At 39.0% G+C, this 20,129-nt stretch overlaps 1 protein-coding gene across 4 annotated transcripts in view; it reads left to right on the top strand.

The window, feature by feature from the left end:
• The first annotated feature begins 646 nt into the window (after window positions 1–646).
• The window catches only part of frmd3 (FERM domain containing 3), a 173,847-nt gene continuing 154,364 nt past the window's right edge, over window positions 647–20,129 (top strand). For all 4 annotated transcript variants that reach the window (XM_073070663.1, XM_073070646.1, XM_073070653.1 and 1 more), the window contains exon 1: window positions 647–1,058. In XM_073070663.1, coding sequence (XP_072926764.1) covers window positions 954–1,058 — 105 coding nt within the window. In that variant the 5' untranslated portion in view covers window positions 647–953. The remainder of the gene's footprint in view (window positions 1,059–20,129) is intronic.

Below are 20,129 nucleotides of genomic sequence, written 5' to 3'. Positions count from 1 at the left end.
AGCTGAAACAATGCCAGTGTGAGAAAGGAACAGAAGAAAAGTTAAGGAGACCTTTTGAACACATAGCATTATTGGTCATAGTAGATTCCTGTTGTCCTCAGGCCTGTTTCTATAATAATTTACGGGGGAAATGTTTATTATACGGACATATTTCCAATTTGCTTCTTGTATATTAGGGGGATCAATATGAACGGAATCTTACACACTGCTCAGACAAGGCACAACCTCGATGCAAAATAAATGGTGAATAGAGGCATTGTAAAGCCGCCAAATAGGCAACTGGCAGGGTTAAAACACCGATACCATCGACAAGCAAAAGACAAGGAAAGAGCACCGATGATTTGCAAACGTTATGTTGGCACTTGGCTCCCCTTTGTTGTCCCCGCGACGCGCGCGCCTTTGCTCACCACCTGCTGGAGCGCGCGTGCTTGCCAAGCTGTTGTGATTGGCTGAGTCAGGGCGCCGGAGTCTGGAGCCGCGCGCGTCGTTTCTTGTGCGCGCGCCTTTGCTCACCACCTGCTGGAGCGCGCGTGCTTGCCAGGCTGTTGTGATTGGCTGAGTCAGGGCGCCGGAGTCTGGAGCCGCGCGCGTCGTTTCTTGTGCGCGCGCGCATGCCGCGAGCGAGGAGGAGCGAGCACATCGGTACAATACAGAGCATCTTTACAGGCGGCACACACACTGGCAGCCTGCACGTAGAGTGAACAGTGTAGCTCGCATTGTTTAGCAAGCATCGAGGCGTTGGAGTTTCCATGTTCCTCTGTAACTGTCAGCGAATGAAGGACTGAGATAGGGACACTGTTTGACGCAGTCGGTGTTCTTCTCCATGTGCTAGTGTTTTCTTTCTAATACGATACACACCCAAGATTTTTTTCACCCTCCCCAGTTTAGCCGAGACATGTTTGCTTTCGAGACCGGTGCTTCCTTATGATTACTTAAAGAAGAGAGGTGGAAGAATGAAAATGCTCCGCTTTCGCAGTTCAAGCATCAAGTCGTTAAGTCAAGAGATCAAATGTACAATCAGGCTCCTGGATGACACTGAGCTACCTTGCATTATCCAGGTACAGTAGCAAGGATAATGGATTTAGAAATCCTGCCTCAAATAAACTCATTCAAAGCTACTCGAAATATGGGAGAGATTCTCCTTTTGAAGGACCATGGAAATTGTAATTTTTGGCACTATGCTATTTAAAGTTTCTTTTTGGTTCCTAGAACGTATATGTATATATATATTTTTTACCCTATAAATATCTTCGCTATGCTGTGAGCTGAACATGCACAATTGATCTTTATTCATTACCATGTTAAAGAAATTGAAGCTTCGGACACTCCCCTTTACTATAGAACGGCAATGTCTACACGATTGTTGCCAATGAAATGTTAAGGATTCATTATTACTATTCCTAATTGATTGCATGCTAATTAATTAGAATGCATTTGCTGATTCCGGCTTGCGTCTTGATGAAATTATTCGTTTCTTTTTTCTTAAATGATAAAATTATTTTGTTGATATGAGTACATTTATAGTTTTCCGTGTATTTACCGTGAGGAATACATAATTCATATTTTAAATCTGTCGATCCCTGTATGCTAGTTGGAATGGTTGTGTGCGTAAGATTTGTATTATATTTGCTTCCTGTTCTTTATATACAACATGTGAGCTATCTACCAGATAGCCATCAATGCCTTCTGATCTGGTGATGCATTTATAAGTTTTAAAATAAATTCATTTATTTCAAACATGCTTTCTTTCCAGAATTTTATTTTGTGGAAATTGGAGATTGTTTTCATTTAGACCATGGCTGGTATTAAATACAGAGGAAAATATCTTGTTTAATGTTTATTTCAATTTCATCACATCATGTAAAGCAATCTTACACATATGAGGTTTATTTTACTGTTTGTACAACCAGTGTATTTTGGCAAAAATCATTTAAGTTCCATGGGTATCAATAAATACTGATCTATGGCTTTTGTTTGGGTGTACTTTTTAAACCCATGCTAAGAAATTGAAATTAGGTGGAACTTCCTTGGCTCGTTTATTTTAAATTATGCTTTTTATTAAATTAGTAAATAAAAATGTTTTAAATATTCAACAGGTTGGGCGACATGTGAAGAGAGAAAAAGTTAATATTTCATCTTGGTGACTTTTCATCAAGAGTTCAGTAAAGTTGGAAATAAAACTAGTTATAAGGTTTCGGGAAAGGCTGAAACAATAAACATGAAGATCTGTGATTTAGGGAGACTGAATAACATGGGCCGTGGTGCTGCATGTAAGGATGGTGGACAACAAAAAGATGTCTTGAAAAGTGAATGAAATCTGAACAGCTGAACAATTGGGAACAAGAGTAGGGTACCTAGCTCCTTGAACCTGCCCTGATAGTGAATAGCCTAATGAATGAATGCTTGACCTGACTGGAACTTCATCTCTCCATTCCGCCTTCTCCTCCCCTCCACGCCCCTCCAGACTGGCCTCCCTTTCGCTTCTCAAGAATATCTTCCCCTCTGTCTTAAAAATATTTAAAAACTGTTTCAGGTGCGCTCTGAGCAAGAAGGTTCCAAAGAGAGAAAAATCCCACCTCATTTCTGTCTTAAAGAGGTGACTTGTTACACAGTAACCCCAGTTCTAGATGGAAGAGATTCTGCAGATGCTGGAAAACCAGAGTAACACACACAAAATGCCCAAAAGGTTAACTCTTTAATCCTCTCCATAGATGCTGCCTGATCTGCTGAGTTCCTCCAGCATTTTGCGTGTGTAACTCCAGTTCTAGATTTTCCTGTAGGAGGAAACTGCTCTCCAAATTCACACCGTCAAATTCCCCGGGGATTTTATATATTTCAATCTAGGAACTGTCATTCTTCTAGCATGCCAAACCCTTCCTCATAAGATGCCTTCTAATTCTAGTTATGAGTTGGTAAACCACTGATCTAATAAAACCTGCACCTTCTTAACTAAGAAGACCAAAATTCTACACAGAACACAAGACATGATCTCACCAATACCCTATATAACTGAGACATAACCTCCCTATTACTGTACTACTAGTTATATCTGCATACTAGCCTTTTGGCAGTCATATATTAGGGTATCCAGATCCCTGTGAATCTCAGAGCTCTGCTATCTCTCACTATTTATGAATATGCATTTTCAAAAAATTTCAAAATTGTCAAAATGGACAATTTCACATCTTGCCATATTGTATTCCCCTTTGTCTGACTGTTGCCCATTCACAGCTGATCAGTAACCTCTCTGTGATTTCCTTATATCCTGGTTCAGAACTTAATTTCCGCCTAACTCTTAGTCATGAGCAGATTTAGCTAGCATACTGTCTAAGTGGTACCTTCATCCAAGTAGTGAGCCAGACAGGATGAGCCAAAAGGTCTCCTGCTGTGTCATAACTTTTCTATAATTCTAAGAGAACAGAGGAAAAGAAACACTTGAATGCTGCAAATATGAGACAGAAAAGTGGAATGGCTGACGATATCTGAAATTGTTGATTTTATTAGTAGTGTCACCTCAGATTCATCTTCCTCTTGCTTCCGGCATTCTCAAAGAATGGTTCCCTCTGGGATGCACTGCTTCACTCTTCTATCTCTACTTCTCTCATGGCATGCTGATTTTGGATAAGCAAAAAGATGAAAGGATGCAGGGTTAGTGGAAATATGGAGCTGAGTTTACAGTACGATTGGCCATGATTTTATTTAATGGTTGTGACAGCTCGTGGTACTGAGGAGTAGACGGCTCCTAATCAGTATGTTCACCTGTTCAGATTTCATTTTTTTCCCTTTTATCTACACCTTCTCTGACATAACTCTAATTATCCCATGTTTTTTATTGTGGCCTCTTTCAGTGGTGCCATCACTACTTCAGTCTCTCCTCATTACAGTATCTCAGACCTTCTTACTTGTTCTCTTTACCAAACATCCTCAAACCCCATCAAATACCCTTTTTGTGAAATTTAGAAGAAGTTGTTTTCCTCTGTTTTCCCCAAATTCTGATGAAAGTTCATTGACCTGAATCATTAACGATATTTCTCTCTGTACAGGCGCTGCTTGATCTACTTAGCATTTTATTTCTTGTTCCCAGCATCTGCCATATTTTGCTTTTAAGTTAGGATTAATTGATTTATTGAATTGTTTTTATCTTTGTCATTGTACAAATTATCCTGCATTCTAATATTTTTCCCCTTCATTCCCTCTCTGTGAATCTAGCTGTTTTAGTTTTATAAATTCCACAGTGACTGCCGAAGATGGTCTGGAACTGTACTTTTCATTAACTTTCTGACTCAGGAATGTCTCCATCAAAATTTCTCTGGAATTCTTTCATTGTGTCATTGAATAAATGAAAAGGAAAACTATTTTCTTAACTTGCTTTCACAATTCAAATAAATCTAGAAAGCATTTAGTAATCCTGAATTCATTGCAAAACCAACATTTTTCCAGTGTATAGCCAAGTATGACCTTTTAATTTATTCATCTTGCTGGGAAGGCCAACCTTTAACTACCTTGAAGGAGTTGCTAGAGAGTCAATCTGCTGCAACCTTTCTTGAGTGAATGCACTCCCATGATATTATTAGGTGGAGGGAAGGAGTTTTGGACAATGCAAAGTGAAAATTATTTGACCAACATCTTTTCATATTTTAAATATTCAGTTCAAATGTGGCATTTAAATGAGTGAGTGGAGCTGAAATATAGAGAAAACTATGGTTTTAGTTCACTCAGCGGTTTGCAATGAATTTATAGCCTATCCTTACTTGCTATAAGAAGGTGGTGATTGCCTGTTTTCTTGAACCATAGGAGACTTTTTTTCTGAAGTAGTTGAAAACAGTGAGCAGGGAAGAGTTGGCCTCATTGGTGTGAGACTGCAGTCGCATATAGAACAGAGTGAATGGAGGTTGACTGTTTTCCTCACTTTAATGGTTGTCTTCTTCTAAAGCTCAAAATTTTAAATCTGAATTCAGATCCTCAAATTCCCTAGTTAATTTATATTGTAACTTTCTGTGACATTTTGATGCCACAGCTGAGTATTTATTACATAGACATCCTGCTGCTTAGAATGGTATTTGTGTGTCCACCTTCAAAATCATTGCTGTCCATGTTTTGAAAGTTTCTCATTTTTATTACAGAGGTGCAATGATTTATTTTCAAGTCAGGATAATCTGTGACTTGGAGTGGAACGAGCTGATTTAATGAAGCTCCTTTCTCTGTCAATTCTGAATAGTGGATGTCAAGAGTTTGGGAGGACCAGGCAAAGAAGCCTTGCAACTGTGGAGCATCCATGGTAAAAGGAATGAAAGTTTGCCATTGTGGAATAATTGCCAGTGAAAGAGTACATGTGTGAAGTGATTGTTACTACTTACTGGTCCAAGAATACCATGACCTTGCTAAATTCAGTCCAGTGCTAGTGTTAATTTCCAGCAACCTCAGCCATCTTCCTTTTTACCAGGCATGATTTTAGCTAATGAAGCAATTTGCCCCATATTTGCTTTGAATTCTATTTTGCTGGGCCTCCTTGATGCTATACTTAGTCTAATTGGGCCTTGATGTCAAGGGTAATCACAGCTCTCCCACTGCTGTTGTTCAGGTCTTTTGACAGTGTTTGGAGGTCAGATGAATGAGGCCTGGAATGATCTTGTTAGGATTCAAAGCGGATAGCACTGAGCAGAGTATTAGTGATGATCCATGGTACTCTGTGCAACATCTTTCTTCTCTAAACTGATGATTGAGAGTAGACAAATAAAGCAAAAATTTGCCAGATAGTTTTGTCCTCCTGTGGGCAGGACATACTTGGACACTTTTCTGTTTGTCAGTGTTGCATCCATACTAATTAGCTTTTATTTTTATTCATGTTTTGAGATGTTTCTTGTTGCTTGAAGCATTGTAGTCCCCCAGGCGAAGGAACTGCTAAAATGCCGTTGATTCCGGATTATAGAATAATTGGATGCCAGTGTATTTCCAAATAAGAATGGTGTGGGACTTGGAAATAACTTGTGGGTGGCATCTTTGTTGTGAACATCCTCACCAATAGAATTTTCTGGTTGTTGATGTAATCAATGTGTCTAATTGCAATGTATTGTATAAATGGCGCACGCTGAAGCCCAGAATACCAGTCGTGGAAGCAATGGTTCTTAATGTGTGGTGAATGTACTTCAGCTGGCTCACTAGTGCACATTTTCAATATTGCACTTGGCTCTTGTCAGGATTTCTTTCACTTATCACAGTAGTAATCAAAGCTAATTTCACAAGCACTATAATCAAAAGTGCCACAAGACCACTGTGTACGATGGACACCACCCAGCAAACCCACACATCAAATCCACACATCGACCAGTTCACAAGAGGAATGCATGCAATTGCTGAAAGATTTCAGCCTGTTTTAAAATTTGGGTTTCCATGTTAGCAATGTATAACAGGGAGACTTGATCTACTATAATACGTTTTCATAGACTCTTAGAGAAATTGGAGGTCCAGAAGAGTTGCAAACAAGTTGAAAGCTATGCACTCTGCTCGTATTGTTTTTGATATCATGTGGAGTGAATTGAACTTTAAAAGGACTGATACCTTTTGAAAGGCAAGATGATCATCTACTTGACAATTATGGCAAAGGCTGATTGTAAATGTATCAGTTTTGTCTCTTACGTTTGTGTGTAGGGCTCTGTAGTTACTGAAGTTGGGGATGTTCATGGAGACATCTCCTCTTGGTCTAGTTACCAGAAATTTCATGACTGGGTATGACAAGAACCGAGAACTTTGATCAGTCAGTTGATTGTGCTTGGTTTGGTGTATTGCATTCTATTTTTGCTGTTTGGCATTAGGGTGTTATAGTTTCACCAGGAAGTACCTAATTTTAGATCTGATTATTGTTCCTCACTTGATCTTTTCCTCTCTCTACCCTTAAGGTGAGTTAAAAGAGTGGGTCTGGCATTCTATTTTAATGGTGGAGACAGAATTAAACCAGGCTAGTTACAGACTGAGATTGACGATGTCTTTGCTGCTGTTGTTGTCCGTCAGCCTTTCATTAATTCCCAGTTTTGTTCTGCTAATCTGCATTACATCTTACACATCTTACATGGTGTCGGCATTGAACAGAATGACAGAGGATGTCCTCAATGTGGGCAGGTGAATTGTCCATCCAAGCAATTTATTTAGAATGTGGTTTTTTTAACTTTTGTTGCCATCAGTAAGAATCTCTGGCATGACCACTCAAAGAGGAGAAAGAGCCTTTTATAAACAATGGCAGGTACTCATCACCTTGCAAACTATTTGCGTGGCTGCCCCCTTTGGCCACCTGCTTTCTGTGGAAGAGTGCATTGACTTAATCTGTAAAACTGTAGTGTAAGCAAGTAATCATAGGTCATGAAGACTGTCAAAGAAGAGTACAAGAACTCGTAGGAATTCTGATTCACTAGTTGACGGAGGATGGTGAATGCTAATCAGCAGGAGGTTTGCTTGTCCATTTTTGAGCAATGAGATTACAGGGTTTTGGAGTCTGTTGTTAACTCTCAGTACCTTTTTCTCAAGTTTTCGTACTGCGCTGACGTAATTTTTAGTGTGTATTTCCTTCTGCTAGAATGAGCATATAGAAAATGTTTGTCGGGCAATCTAGATAGATAGATAGATAGATACTTTATTCATCCCCATGGGGAAATTCAACTTTTTTTCCAATGTCCCATACACTTGTTGTAGCAAAACTACTTACATACAATACTTAACTCAGTAAAAAAAAATATGATATGCATCTAAATCACTATCTCAAAAAGCATTAATAATAGCTTTTAAAAAGTTCTTAGGTCCTGGCGGTAGAATTGTAAAGCCTAATGGCATTGGGGAGTATTGACCTCTTCATCCTGTCTGAGGAGCATTGCATCGATAGTAACCTGTCGCTGAAACTGCTTCTCTGTCTCTGGATGGTGCTATGTAGAGGATGTTCAGAGTTATCCATAATTGACCGTAGCCTACTCAGCGCCCTTCGCTCAGCTACCGATGTTAAACTCTCCAGTACTTTGCCCACGACAGAGTCCGCCTTCCTTACCAGCTTATTAAGACGTGAGGCGTCCCTCTTCTTAATGCTTCCTCCCCAACACGCCACCACAAAGAAGAGGGCGCTCTCCACAACTGACCTATAGAACATCTTCAGCATCTCACTACAGACATTGAATGACGCCAACCTTCTTAGGAAGTACAGTCGACTCTGTGCCTTCCTGCACAAGGCATCTGTGTTCAATCTGGGACTTCAAAACAAAAACATAATTTGTGAATGCAACAATGTCAAGATATTGCTTGATGGGACTGTGCGACCGCTCCTAAACTTGTAAATTCTTTATTCAGAATGGGAGGGAGGCAAAGCTGAACAATATTAGTTATTGTTAAGGGCATGAAAGCTGGCAACTTAAAATGTTCATGGTTTTGTGAAAGGGGAATCACGTTTGGCTAACTTAGAGTTCTTTGAGAAATAGCATCTGTGTGGATAAAAGGATACCATTGTCAAAAATGAAAGTTCATAGTGTAGGAGTTAGTGTGCTGGTGTGGGAAGAGGGTTGGTGTGGGTTAGTGGGGAGGAAGGGGTTGGCAAGCAGAGTGGTGCACCACAGAGTTTGGTGGTAGGAGTTCAAGCCTTGTTAATTTACGATACATAAATGACTAAATGAAGGAATTGAAAGTGTGGTGGCTAAATTTGCTGATGATATTGATAGGTAGGGAAGTAATTTGTGAAGAGGACGTAAGGGGGCTACAAATGACTAGAGATAGAAAATGAAAGTATGAGGATGAAAGATGTGAAATTGTCCATTTTTCTGAATGGTGAATTCTAAAAGATCTAAGTAAGACCATAAAATATAGTAGCAGAGTTAGGCCATTTGGCTCCTTGAGTCTGCTCCACCATTTCATCATGGCTGATCAATTTCTCCTCTCAGCCCCAATCTCCTGCCTTCCCTCAGTATCCCTTCATGCCCTAACCAATCAAGAATCTATCAACCTCTGCCTTAAATATACGCACAGACCTGGCCTCCACAGCTGCCTGTGGCAAAGCATTCCACTGACTCACCACTCTCTGGCTAAGGAAATTCCACCTCATCTTCATTCTGAAAGGATGCTCCTCTATTCCAAGGCTGTGACCTCATACCTACTTTGTAGAAGGATAATATACAGATACTCTAAATAATTAGTGAAGCAATGAGAATGAATTAATTTAATTTCAAGTGTACTGTATTGGTTTCCTTATTTAAGGAATGATAATACGGGAGAAGCAGTTCAGTGTTTCCAATGGTTAGATTCTCTTAGTCAAGGTTTGCTAGAGTTCAGATGAGTGAGATGGAAATAATTAAAACAGAGGTCCTTTGGAGCTTTAACAGAGTAGATGTGTGGAGAGGGTTTTTCTTTTGTGGAGGAATCTAGATCTGCAGTCACTGTTTAAAATTAAGGGGATTCCCATTTAAGAAGGATAAGGTAAAAAAATTGTTCATACAGAAATTTGAATATATGGAGTTTCCCTTCTTCAAAGGGTGGGAGAACAGTTGTTTGAACACTGTTAAGGCAAGGTCAGATAGAAACTTGTAAAGCCAGATCTCATTCTATCCCGTTAAAGTGATGGGCAATTTCTTGAACCGATTTTGCCTTTGTGATGATTGATTTTTTAAGTATTGATTTGCCTCTTGTTTTAGTTGACAGGGAAGGACACAAAGACTTTGGTATGATAATATGTGCCAAATCTAAATAATCCTTCAATTTGTGGTTCTAGTTAAACAAATATAAATTTTAAGTTTCATGTTTCTTTTCACATCTTTTCATAATTTTCCCCATTTATTGTTCTTCATGCCCTAGTGAATGAAAGCCTAGATTTTCAACTCTCTCCTTATCCTGATAAATTCTTTCCTTATAAATGCTTACTACATGTTGCATCACTAATCTTCTTGTTGCAGTGGAAACCTCAACCAATAACTTTCATTTCTGTTGTATTCTGCAAATAATCTATATCTATAAAAATAAACAAACTGAGCAAAAATTAAAGGACTAATGAGGTAGCATTCTTGGGCAGTTCAGAAATCTGATGGCAGAGGGGAAGAATCTGTTCCTAAATTGTAGAGTGTGGGTCTTCAGGCTCCTGTACCTCCTGTTGGCGCGTGGCTTAGTGGAGCAAGGCATCAGACTAGTAACCTGAAGGTCACTGGTTCGAGCCTTAACTGAGGCAGCGTGTTTGTGTCCTTGAGCAAGGCACTTAACAACACATTGCTCTGCGATGTCTCCGGTGCCAAGCTGCATGGGTCCTAGTGCCCTTCCCTTGGACAACATCGGTGGTGTGGAGAGGGGAAGGCCTGCAGCTTGGTCAACTGCCGGTCTCCCATACAACCCTGCCCAGGCCTGCGCCCTGGAAACTCCAGGCGCAGATCCATGGTCTCTCGAGACCGACGGATGCCACCACCACCACCACCACCTCCTCCTCGATGGTAGTAATGAGAAGAGGGCATGTTTTGGATGGTGAGAGTCTTTAAAGATGGACGCTGCCTTCTTGAGGCACTGCCTCTTGAAAATATCTTTAATGGTGAGGAAGATTATGCCCGTAACGGAGCTGGCTGAGTCTATAACTCTCTGCAGCCTCTTGTGATCCTGTGTACGTAATTGGAAACAGGAGTAATGCATAAATGGATTCTGGGCCTGAATTAGCATCTGTACAAGACAGTTTTGGATGAATTCGTTGTTAAAGTCAAACTCAATGTCAAAAGAAAGAGCTTTGAATATTTGTCACATATATCTCCCATTGGGATGCTGAATGCAATCTGAAAGCATTGCTGATGCAGAATTTATTAAGCACTGTGTTACAGAAGCCTGTTTTCTGGAGAAGGAAAAGTGATCATAGTGACTGGTGTTATATAGAATTTTGTAACTGAAGCCAAGCACTGTTATTTGTGTGCTTGTCTGTCCTTGAGGTTCTGTTTATTCCCCATGATGGGAGAAAATCAAGAGCTGATGAATATATCAGTGGATAACTCAGCTCTTATATACAATATTCTTGCAATCATAGTACAGCCATGCATAATATCTAAATCTCAATGCAAATGATTTAAATGCAAAAATAATCTGGTTTAACTTGTAATACTCTGAATCTGATAATGCTTATTCAACCTAGGACATACAGTCCATTTCTGGATTGTCAGAGACACAGGTCACACATATAGACTTTGATGTAAAGGATAAAGGAACAGTTGTTTTGCAGGCAGTTGTTTTGATGGTGCAACATTTGGAAGAGAGTTAATAGATGTGCACATTGAAATGCTTGGTGTATTTTCATGCCAGCAAGAAACCTTGTGTACTGTTTCACAAAGCATGATGAAGTTCTTTTGCGATTTGAGGAGAGCTTTGTGCAAATCTTTGAGCTCATCTGTTCCAACATGGAAATAATCAGGGAATTCCTTAATATGCTTAAATGCTCAACTGTGCATCATCTGAAGATGCTACTTTAGTTTATACTGCAGCACCAGCAAATATCACCCAGTGTTTGAGTGCTGATGTGATTTTCCTGAAGGAAAATATCACTCAGCTTCTAGAATATTCAGTGCTGACTGCATGGAGGTTTGCACTTTATAGGTAATGCAAGAACAAGCCTTTGCCCTGTAGCTGAAGGCCCCAATTTGGGATCCACACTGCTCATGTTCTGAGTACAAGGTGCCTCCAGGTTACATAAGGATTTTGTTTCTGTCCATAAGACCATTTCACTTTAAGTTAGGGATGTCCATTTCCAATGGTACACCTGTATAAGTGTACAGGTCTACAGCAGACCCAACCTCACTGGCTTTCCACTCAGCTTAAGAGCACAAAGATGGCAGCAAAACATACACTCAGTGGCTATTTTATTAGGTACACATGCTCATTAATGCAAATATCCAATCAGCCAGTAAATCATTGCATTAAAACCTTGCAACATCATCAAGCAGTTCAATTCTTATTCAGTCCGAAATCAGAATGGGGAAAAAATGTGATTTAAGTGACTTAGACCATGGAATGATTGCTGGTGCCAGATAGGGTGGTTTGAGTATCTCAGAAACTGCTGATCTTCTGAGATTTTTATGCAGAATGGTCTCTAGACTTTATAGAGAATGGTGCAAAACAACAAAAACAAATCCTGTGAGTGGCAGTTCAGTTGGAAAAAATGCCTTGTTTATGAGAGAGGTCAGAAACTGCTAGATTGGTTACAGCTGACAGAAAGATGACAGTAACTCAACCATGTGATACAACAGTGGTGTGCTGAAGAGCATCTCTGAATGCACAGCACGTTGAACCTTGAAGTGGATGGACAAAGGATCATGAAGGTACACTCTGTGGCCACTTTATTAAGGAGAGGAGGTACTTATCTGTTTTATAGATTCAGGATAAGTTCCTGGTGAGACCACACCTGGAGTATTATGTTCAGTTTTGGTCTCAAAATTTGAGGAAGGACATTTTTGCTATTGAGGGAGTGCAGCGTAGGTTCAGTGGCGGCCAATTCTCTGGATGCTTTCAAGAAAGAGTTAGATAGAACTCTTAATGATAGCGGAGTCAAGGGATATGGGGAGAAGGCAGGATCGGGTTACTGATTGTGGATGATCAGCCAGGATCACATTGAATGGCGATGTTGGCTCAAAGGGCCAAATGGCCTACTCCTGCACCTATTGTCTATTGTCTATTATCGATTGCAGCTCAGTGTTCAACACCATCATTCTCTCACCACTAATCAATAAGTTTCAAAACCTGGGCCTTGGTACTGCCCTCTGCAGCTAAGTCCTCAACTTTCTTATTGGGATACCACAGTCAGTGTGGATCAATAAAAACTTCTCCTCATTGACAATCGACGCAGGTGTACTTCAAGAATGTGAGCTTCGTCAACTACTGTACTCCCTCTACGTTCATGACTCTGGCTAGGCACAGCTCAAATGCCCTCTGTAAATTTGCCAATGACACTAGAATGGCTGGCAGAATCTCAGATGATGATGAGGAGGCATTTAAGAGTGAGATAGTTCAGCTGGTTGGGTGGTCTCACAACAGCAGCACCACATCCAATGTCAAAAAGGACCATGGAGCTAATTGTGGACTTCAGAAACAAGAAGTCAGTGGAAATGGTCCTGAATGAGGGGTCAGCAGTGGTACAAATGAACAACCTCAAGTTCCCATGTATCATCATCTTTGAGGATCTATCCTGATCCTAAAACACTGATGTGGTCACGAAAGAGGCATGCCTGATGCTCTACTTGATTAGGAGTTTGAGGAGATTTGGTAAGTCATCAAAGACTTGCAAATTTCTACAGATGCCCAGTAGAGAGCTTTCAGACTGGTTGCATCACAATCTGATATGGAGCCTCTAATGCACTGATTTAAAAGGTTGTAGACTCAGCCAGCTCCATCATGGCATGACTCTGCCTGCCATCAAGGACATTTTCAACAGACAGTGCCTCAAGAAGACGATTTCTATCATTAAAGACTCTCACAATCCAGGACATATCCCCATCATGAAGGAGGCACAGGAGGCTGAAGACCCTTACTCAACAGTTTAAGAACTGTTACTTCCCCCAAAAGATTTCTAAATGGTCCATGGACCAATGAACACCACTTCTTATTCATCTTCTGCACTATTTATTTATCTTGTGGCTTATAGTAAATTTTGTCTTGTACTGCTGCCATAAAAGAACAAATTTCATGACATATATCAATGATAATAAACCTGATTTCCAATTCTAATTCTGACCCGTGTTGTATCGCTCTTCATACACAATGCTATAATCCTTTTATTTCATTGAATAATCACCCTAACTAATGGAGTATGTACTGTGCCAGCCATGACTGAATAACATGAAACATATTGTTATAATAATCTTGATAAATGCTCTAAAAATCTGTGGGGGAATTTGCATTAAGTAGGATTTCTGAAGTCCGGTCATTGGTAGCCTGGAAAGCATGTGTTACACAGTGATTGATGTTCATCCAGCAACAGCCAGTTGTGTGTTACCAGCGGCACTGTTTGTGAATGAATTTAAGGAAACTTACCAGTGTTTATTGCTATCATTCTAGTGTGCATTCATAGGAGAGGTAAATTTGATTTATTGAGAGTTGCAGAACAGAAACTATATATTTGTCATAAAACTTGATCTAAAAATTAATTAGCCTTTGGAAAACACTAACAATATGCAACAAGGGTAATTTTACAACAGAACTTACAAGTTTCTGAGAATTATAACATCTTGAGGTAGAGAATAAAAATGGAAAATGCTGGAAAGAGACAGAATGCCAGGTGCCAGGCATCTATGGAAGAGAAATAGTGCTATTGTTTCAGGTTGAGGACCCTTTGACAGTTCAACCTGAAATGTTAATTCTGGTTCTCTTTAAATTGCTAGATGTTACACCCTGTGGGACTAACAATGATTAGTATATGTTTCCAAGGAGTAATTGGCTGCCTTTACAGTTAGGGAGGAATTTCCAGAATTATGTTCCTTAAACTGACTTGATTTTAAAAAAAAGTTGTATAATGTTGGGAAGAAAGTGGAAAATTAAATAGGTTGGTGCAGTTGAATGTGTTGTATCTGAATAAGCTTGCTAAAGTTTAGACTTTGTGATCAACTGGGAGCTGTTTGCCTCCAGGTCCTAATTAAAAATTGCACACATCAATTGAATCCCACAGCATGAATCTGAACAATGTGCTGGAAGATTCTCCCCTGACATGCCACTTGATGTTGCATTGTACAGAGATAAAAGTGGTGTCACATCAGTTGTTCAGGATTAGTTGCTCTTCCTCACCTCTCTCTACAGAATCAGGGTAAAAGGGACATAATGCTTTAAAAAAATCTCTAGTCATTAGTTCAACTGCTTATAATTCAAACTTTGAAAAGCAATCAGAAACTTTAGAAAACTTGTACAAGTTCAAAAACAAATTTGTAACCATTTAAAAACTCTTAATATATCTAAATGAACAAACCATTAAATTTTTTAAAAGTGTGGGAACATTTTAAAATTGCACTTTGCAATTAACAAATCTATTGGAAAGCCTGTTTAAAATGATTTATTAGGTCTTCTGCAGCTTTATCCTTTCATTAACATTTTTACCTGGCAGGGAAATACATTTCATGCTATCTCAAATCAGACACCGATTTTTAAAAAATGTATGTGAATTACCTCTTTAAATGATGGGCACATAGCAGTAAATGTTTATTTCAACATTGGAGCACCTCCCTTAGAGTTGGAATTATTGACAGTCATTTTGTGCTTTTTTGGGTTGCAACATGCAAACGTGGACATCCTGATGTTGAAGGCAATTTTGTGCAGGTATGATGGAAAATACTAGAAATTTCATTCCTAATGAAGTGTCAGTTCCCACCGAGTTTTTGCCCATATTTTTGAATGTTTATATTACATCTTGATAATATTTTTTGAATATACAAAACATGATAGTCGATCAACTCTGCTTAAAGGCCAAATAGAAGATGCAATATTTCAAAGAAATATTTTGTGAACAGCCTATAGTTTAAATAAAAAATTATCTTCAGAGTCTTTGACAGCATGTTGATATTTCCTTTTTCCAACCTTGCCTCAAGCTTTCGTAAATATTTTGCAAGTTAGAAATTAATTTGTGTGTTTTCTTGCTGCAAAACATCTTGCTGTACATTTTTATAAATTCAATATATTTTAATAAACTCGTGCCGGTTTAGGTTATCCTGTGCTTTAATGACAAAGTTAAGCAGATAAATAAATATCAGTGAAATGCCTGACTAAACAAATATGGCTTAACAGCAATGACCCAAATATGGCAATTTATAAAGTACTGAGGTACTAGCAATTGGTTGCTTGCTACATAGTCTAGTCTCAAAGGAAGAGAACTGATTTTGTTTTTGAACGAAATGCAAGTATTCATGATTGAGCATGCAGTTCTGTGCTCGACCTTGATAGAAGTTTCCAGCACAAAGTTCTACTTCTATTTAAGATGTCCTTTAAACGTTTGCAGAACAATACACCATCAATCCTCATGCCATGCTACACAGGGACTTGTGCTAATATTATTTTTGTGACTGTATCTGCTATGAGCTTTACGTGACTCTATTTACTGTGGTTTGCACCTTGACACATTAGCTGTATACATGTGTATGTATGGTTAATGACAATTAAACTTAAACTTTCAGATGAGAAGTTAAAGCTAAATCTTGTGTATCCTCCCTAGAGGATATAATGGCTCAGAATTTACCAGAACAGATTTGCAATGCACAATTTCTACCATCTACCATCTGTGAATTATGTCAACAAAGCCATGACTGATCTGATTGCTGAGCTGCAGGGCAGTCTAGGTGTTTTCATTCATTAATCTCTAAAGTAGCCCTGCTTTACTCTCCTCTCCACTGGAATGGATATTCATTGAATCTGCATTTGTCTTCTGCAGGCATGGTGTAGCTGCTGAGAAACTGGAGAAGTTTGCATTCCTACATTGGACTTCACCAGGAGTCCAGCAATGGAGTAGTGATAGATTTTAAATGGCAACCACCCATGCAGATGTTCAGCCTTTCTATATCTGTGCTTACATGGGATACCTGAATATCTGCATTTTTGGAGGAAATTATGAATTATTAGATTTCATGATACCACTTGGAAATACTCTCACTGTCTCCTCGGAGGGGTATATATTGGTCATGATGCTGTAGTCCTGCAGTTGTACCGTAATAATCCAGCATGTCACTCAATGGTGTCATAACTGGTACATTGAGAAAGCAAAATGACAAAGTGAAATGGACCAACTGGCATTGAACTAGGCACTGTATATGGGATGGCAAAGCAACTCCCAGCTGAGAGCTCTTTACAAAATCTTCCTCACAAATTGTGAGAGCTATCTTAAAAATCTAGTGTTAAAACAGCCCAATAGTTGTACGATGCTCTCTGTTGCAGTCTCTGGATATGTATTGTCCCATTTCCAGGACATATCCAGAGATGTGATTGTACATGTGAGAGGGAGTAGCACTGGGAGTCCTTACCATTGATGCCAAACGTGAGCAAGAAAGCTTCCTTCTGACTACTGTTGTGGCTCAACTGATGAATGAGGGTATTTTCTTGTTGAAGAGCAGGCGCCAGAAACATTGAGAAAAGTAAGGACACAGAATGTGCTCTGGTGAGATAGATTGGTCATGACATCCCTATCCAAGTCTGAAGAACATAGCTACCAGAATGGGTCTTGTGGTAGTGAGAAACGTGAGTGATTAGCCTATTGGATGTCATCCCCACCAATCTGTCTGTGACAGATGTACCTCTTCATTATTGAAACAAAATTGTGTCTTTGAAGTAAGGACACCTTCCATTCTGTTGTAATGCTTTACAATCATGGTATATTTAGATCGAATTGAGCATCCTTGAGATGCAGTGGCAGTAATGTATACACAATAGTATTTAATAATCTAGTACCATCAAGGGAGAATCCTCACCATAGACATTGGAACAATTCTAAAAGGCAGTTCACAATGTATTTATTTCTAAAGAACAATTAGGATGGATTGTAAAACATTGTTAACCCTGACAGGATGTATAGGGAGGCATTGTGGCACTGTATTAGCATTGTCCGCTCTCATCTCAAGATCAGTAACTTCGTTACTGTAACTGTGTGGGTTTTGACCAGGCATTTTTTCCTCTCCTATCCAGAAGTAAATGGTAAAGGAATCAAGAGGGATTTGATGGTCACAAGAGGAAGGATAAGTTATAGGGTAAGGGAAATAAGGAGAGTTAGAATGGAACTGCTGGGACTAATGTGCTGGGAGTTGGTGTGGACCTGATTAACCAGAAAGCCTCCTCCTTCATTGTAATTATTACCCCTCACTCTATGGTACATGAATGGCCAGGGGTTTAATGCTGGTTCAATGAAAGATGTAGAAAGGCATGCATAAAAACAAGGTGCCAAGTTGGTAAGGTTGGATGTGGGAGGTACCTAATAAAGTGACCACTGAATGTACATTTCCTGGAACCTCACTCAGAACTTCAATGCTTTAAAATTATTCATTCATTATAAATACGCACAATCTAGTTTATATGCAGATCAAAAGATGACACAAATGTATATAGATGTTAATATCTTACATCAAATATATTTTGCACCTGGATTACCAAAAAAATAAAACGTAATTGAAATTTTATGTAATTATTTTAAAACATAAGGTACCTTCAGCTCACATGATTGAAACCTATTAGATCCCTGTGTCCGCACATCCTGGCCAGCACAGGGTAATAGTAAAGATGCATCAATGTCTGATGTTGTACTTTTAATGTGCTTCTGCAAAACAAGTAACTAAGAAATCCAAAAGGATTTTAGTTTTCATTGCTATGGGAGTTGAATACAGAAGTAACGAGATTATGCTTCACATATATTGTGTGAATTTACAGACCCCACTGAAACCCGCAGGGCAAAGGCTTTTGTGGAATGACAACAGTAAGTTAGAGGGTTTTCATTTCATCAGAGTTCAGGTTTGAGATCTCCATAGCTGATTCACATATATCTATGGAAAATGATGGATCTTAATCTTCTCAGAATGACCATTCCTCTGCTGCTTGAGGACTCAGATTGTTTTGCTGAAGTGTATTTCTGGTGATGGCTATTTGTGCCATTTTATAGAATCATGCAACTCATCTTCTTAGAAATTTAAAGCCCCAAGTAAATGCTCATTTCAGAAGTATGACGAAGTAGAGCTGAGCCTTTTTTATCTCCTCTCCATTACCTTGATTTGAATAGGTGGTTCAATCATTCACCAGATGCTGTAGATCAGCAGCAGGATCACAAACCCTGGAGAGTGTTTTCATTTCCTCCCCAGAACCAGCCAGGCCAAATTTAATGCCCTAGCTAATACTACCTAACTCAGCATTGACCATTTCTTTTTGGTCAGCATATCTTTCTCATTTTTCAAATCTGTTATGTCAGTGGGAAAAGTAGAGCATGTACCTTTGAAGGAGAATACTGCAATTTGTAGCCTCTATTTAGTCTTTTTTCTCATTTTGACTCTCCTGGAAATTGGTGTAACAAAGGCATTCATTCGAAATGAGCAATGTGTATCTGTTCATTGTGGGCAGTAGTTGCTAAAGGAATGGTCGAGTCTCAAAAACTACATTATGTCATGAGAGCTATTTGACAATTATTCTTCATCATTATTTTGTATGTTAGTATTGTCAAATGATAATGGAAAATGCATATTGGTAAACTGAAGGCCTGAAGCAATTAAAGGAATCCCTTTGGAAGAATTGTACTATACTGCATTAAAATGCATGAAAGGAATCAGTTAGGCTGAAACATACAGTTCATGAATAAATATCGCACTGTCTGATTTTTAAAAAATTAGTAACTTTTTGTTGCAATGAGAGTTCCTACCGCAAATTGGTACTGGTTTCAACACTTAATTATTTATTTCATTTGTGTTTTGAATAAGGAACTAGGCATAATTCACATCTGAGTGAAGATCCTTTGTTACACTGGGCATCAAGAAGGCTGTGTTCTGAATGCTCCTGTGTTCAATGGCATTTCTGAATCAACAAATAGACACATTTGTTCAACGTTACAAGCAAAACTAAGAAATTGAGTTTGGTTTGTGCTTGAGAATCAGGGCTTAGAATTTGTTATTTGCCAAGATTTGTCATGTTAAATAGATAGGTTTGTTGTTTTAGTACAGTATTCTGCCACTGTGAAAATGTTGAGGTATCCCTTCCAATGAAATAGTTGATATTTCTGTTCAAAACAGTCCATTGTGCTTCACAGTAACTACTGTTTCAGCCAAAAGAATTCTGGTTGCTTTCAAACAAATCAGAGGTCCAAGGAACATTTTTTTGTCCACTGCATCAGATTGCTAAAGATATTCAATCTAGCTAATGACACAGGTTTAGTTAATGATCTTGTAATGTAGGGTTCACTTGGGAACAGGGGTCATAGATGGAGTTCTTGATTAACAGGGAAAGTGAAGTTCATTCCAACATGAGGTTCTTAAATTAACAGAAGTATAAAGGTATGAGGACTAAGTTGGCTGTGATAAATTGGGCACCTTTATTAAAAAGCATTCATATAATTCACAGCCAACTTTAAGCGTAAAAAGTAGATAGGCAAGACTAACAGATATGGAACATATGCAGAAACTGGCTGGTGAAATTTTGGTAGAGCAATTATTGGC

This window comes from Hemitrygon akajei, chromosome 2 (genome assembly GCF_048418815.1).
Source record: "Hemitrygon akajei chromosome 2, sHemAka1.3, whole genome shotgun sequence".
Classification (NCBI taxonomy): Eukaryota; Metazoa; Chordata; class Chondrichthyes; order Myliobatiformes; family Dasyatidae; genus Hemitrygon; species Hemitrygon akajei.
Note: the sequence above shows the minus strand (reverse complement) of the source record. Positions and strands in the feature narration are given on the sequence as shown.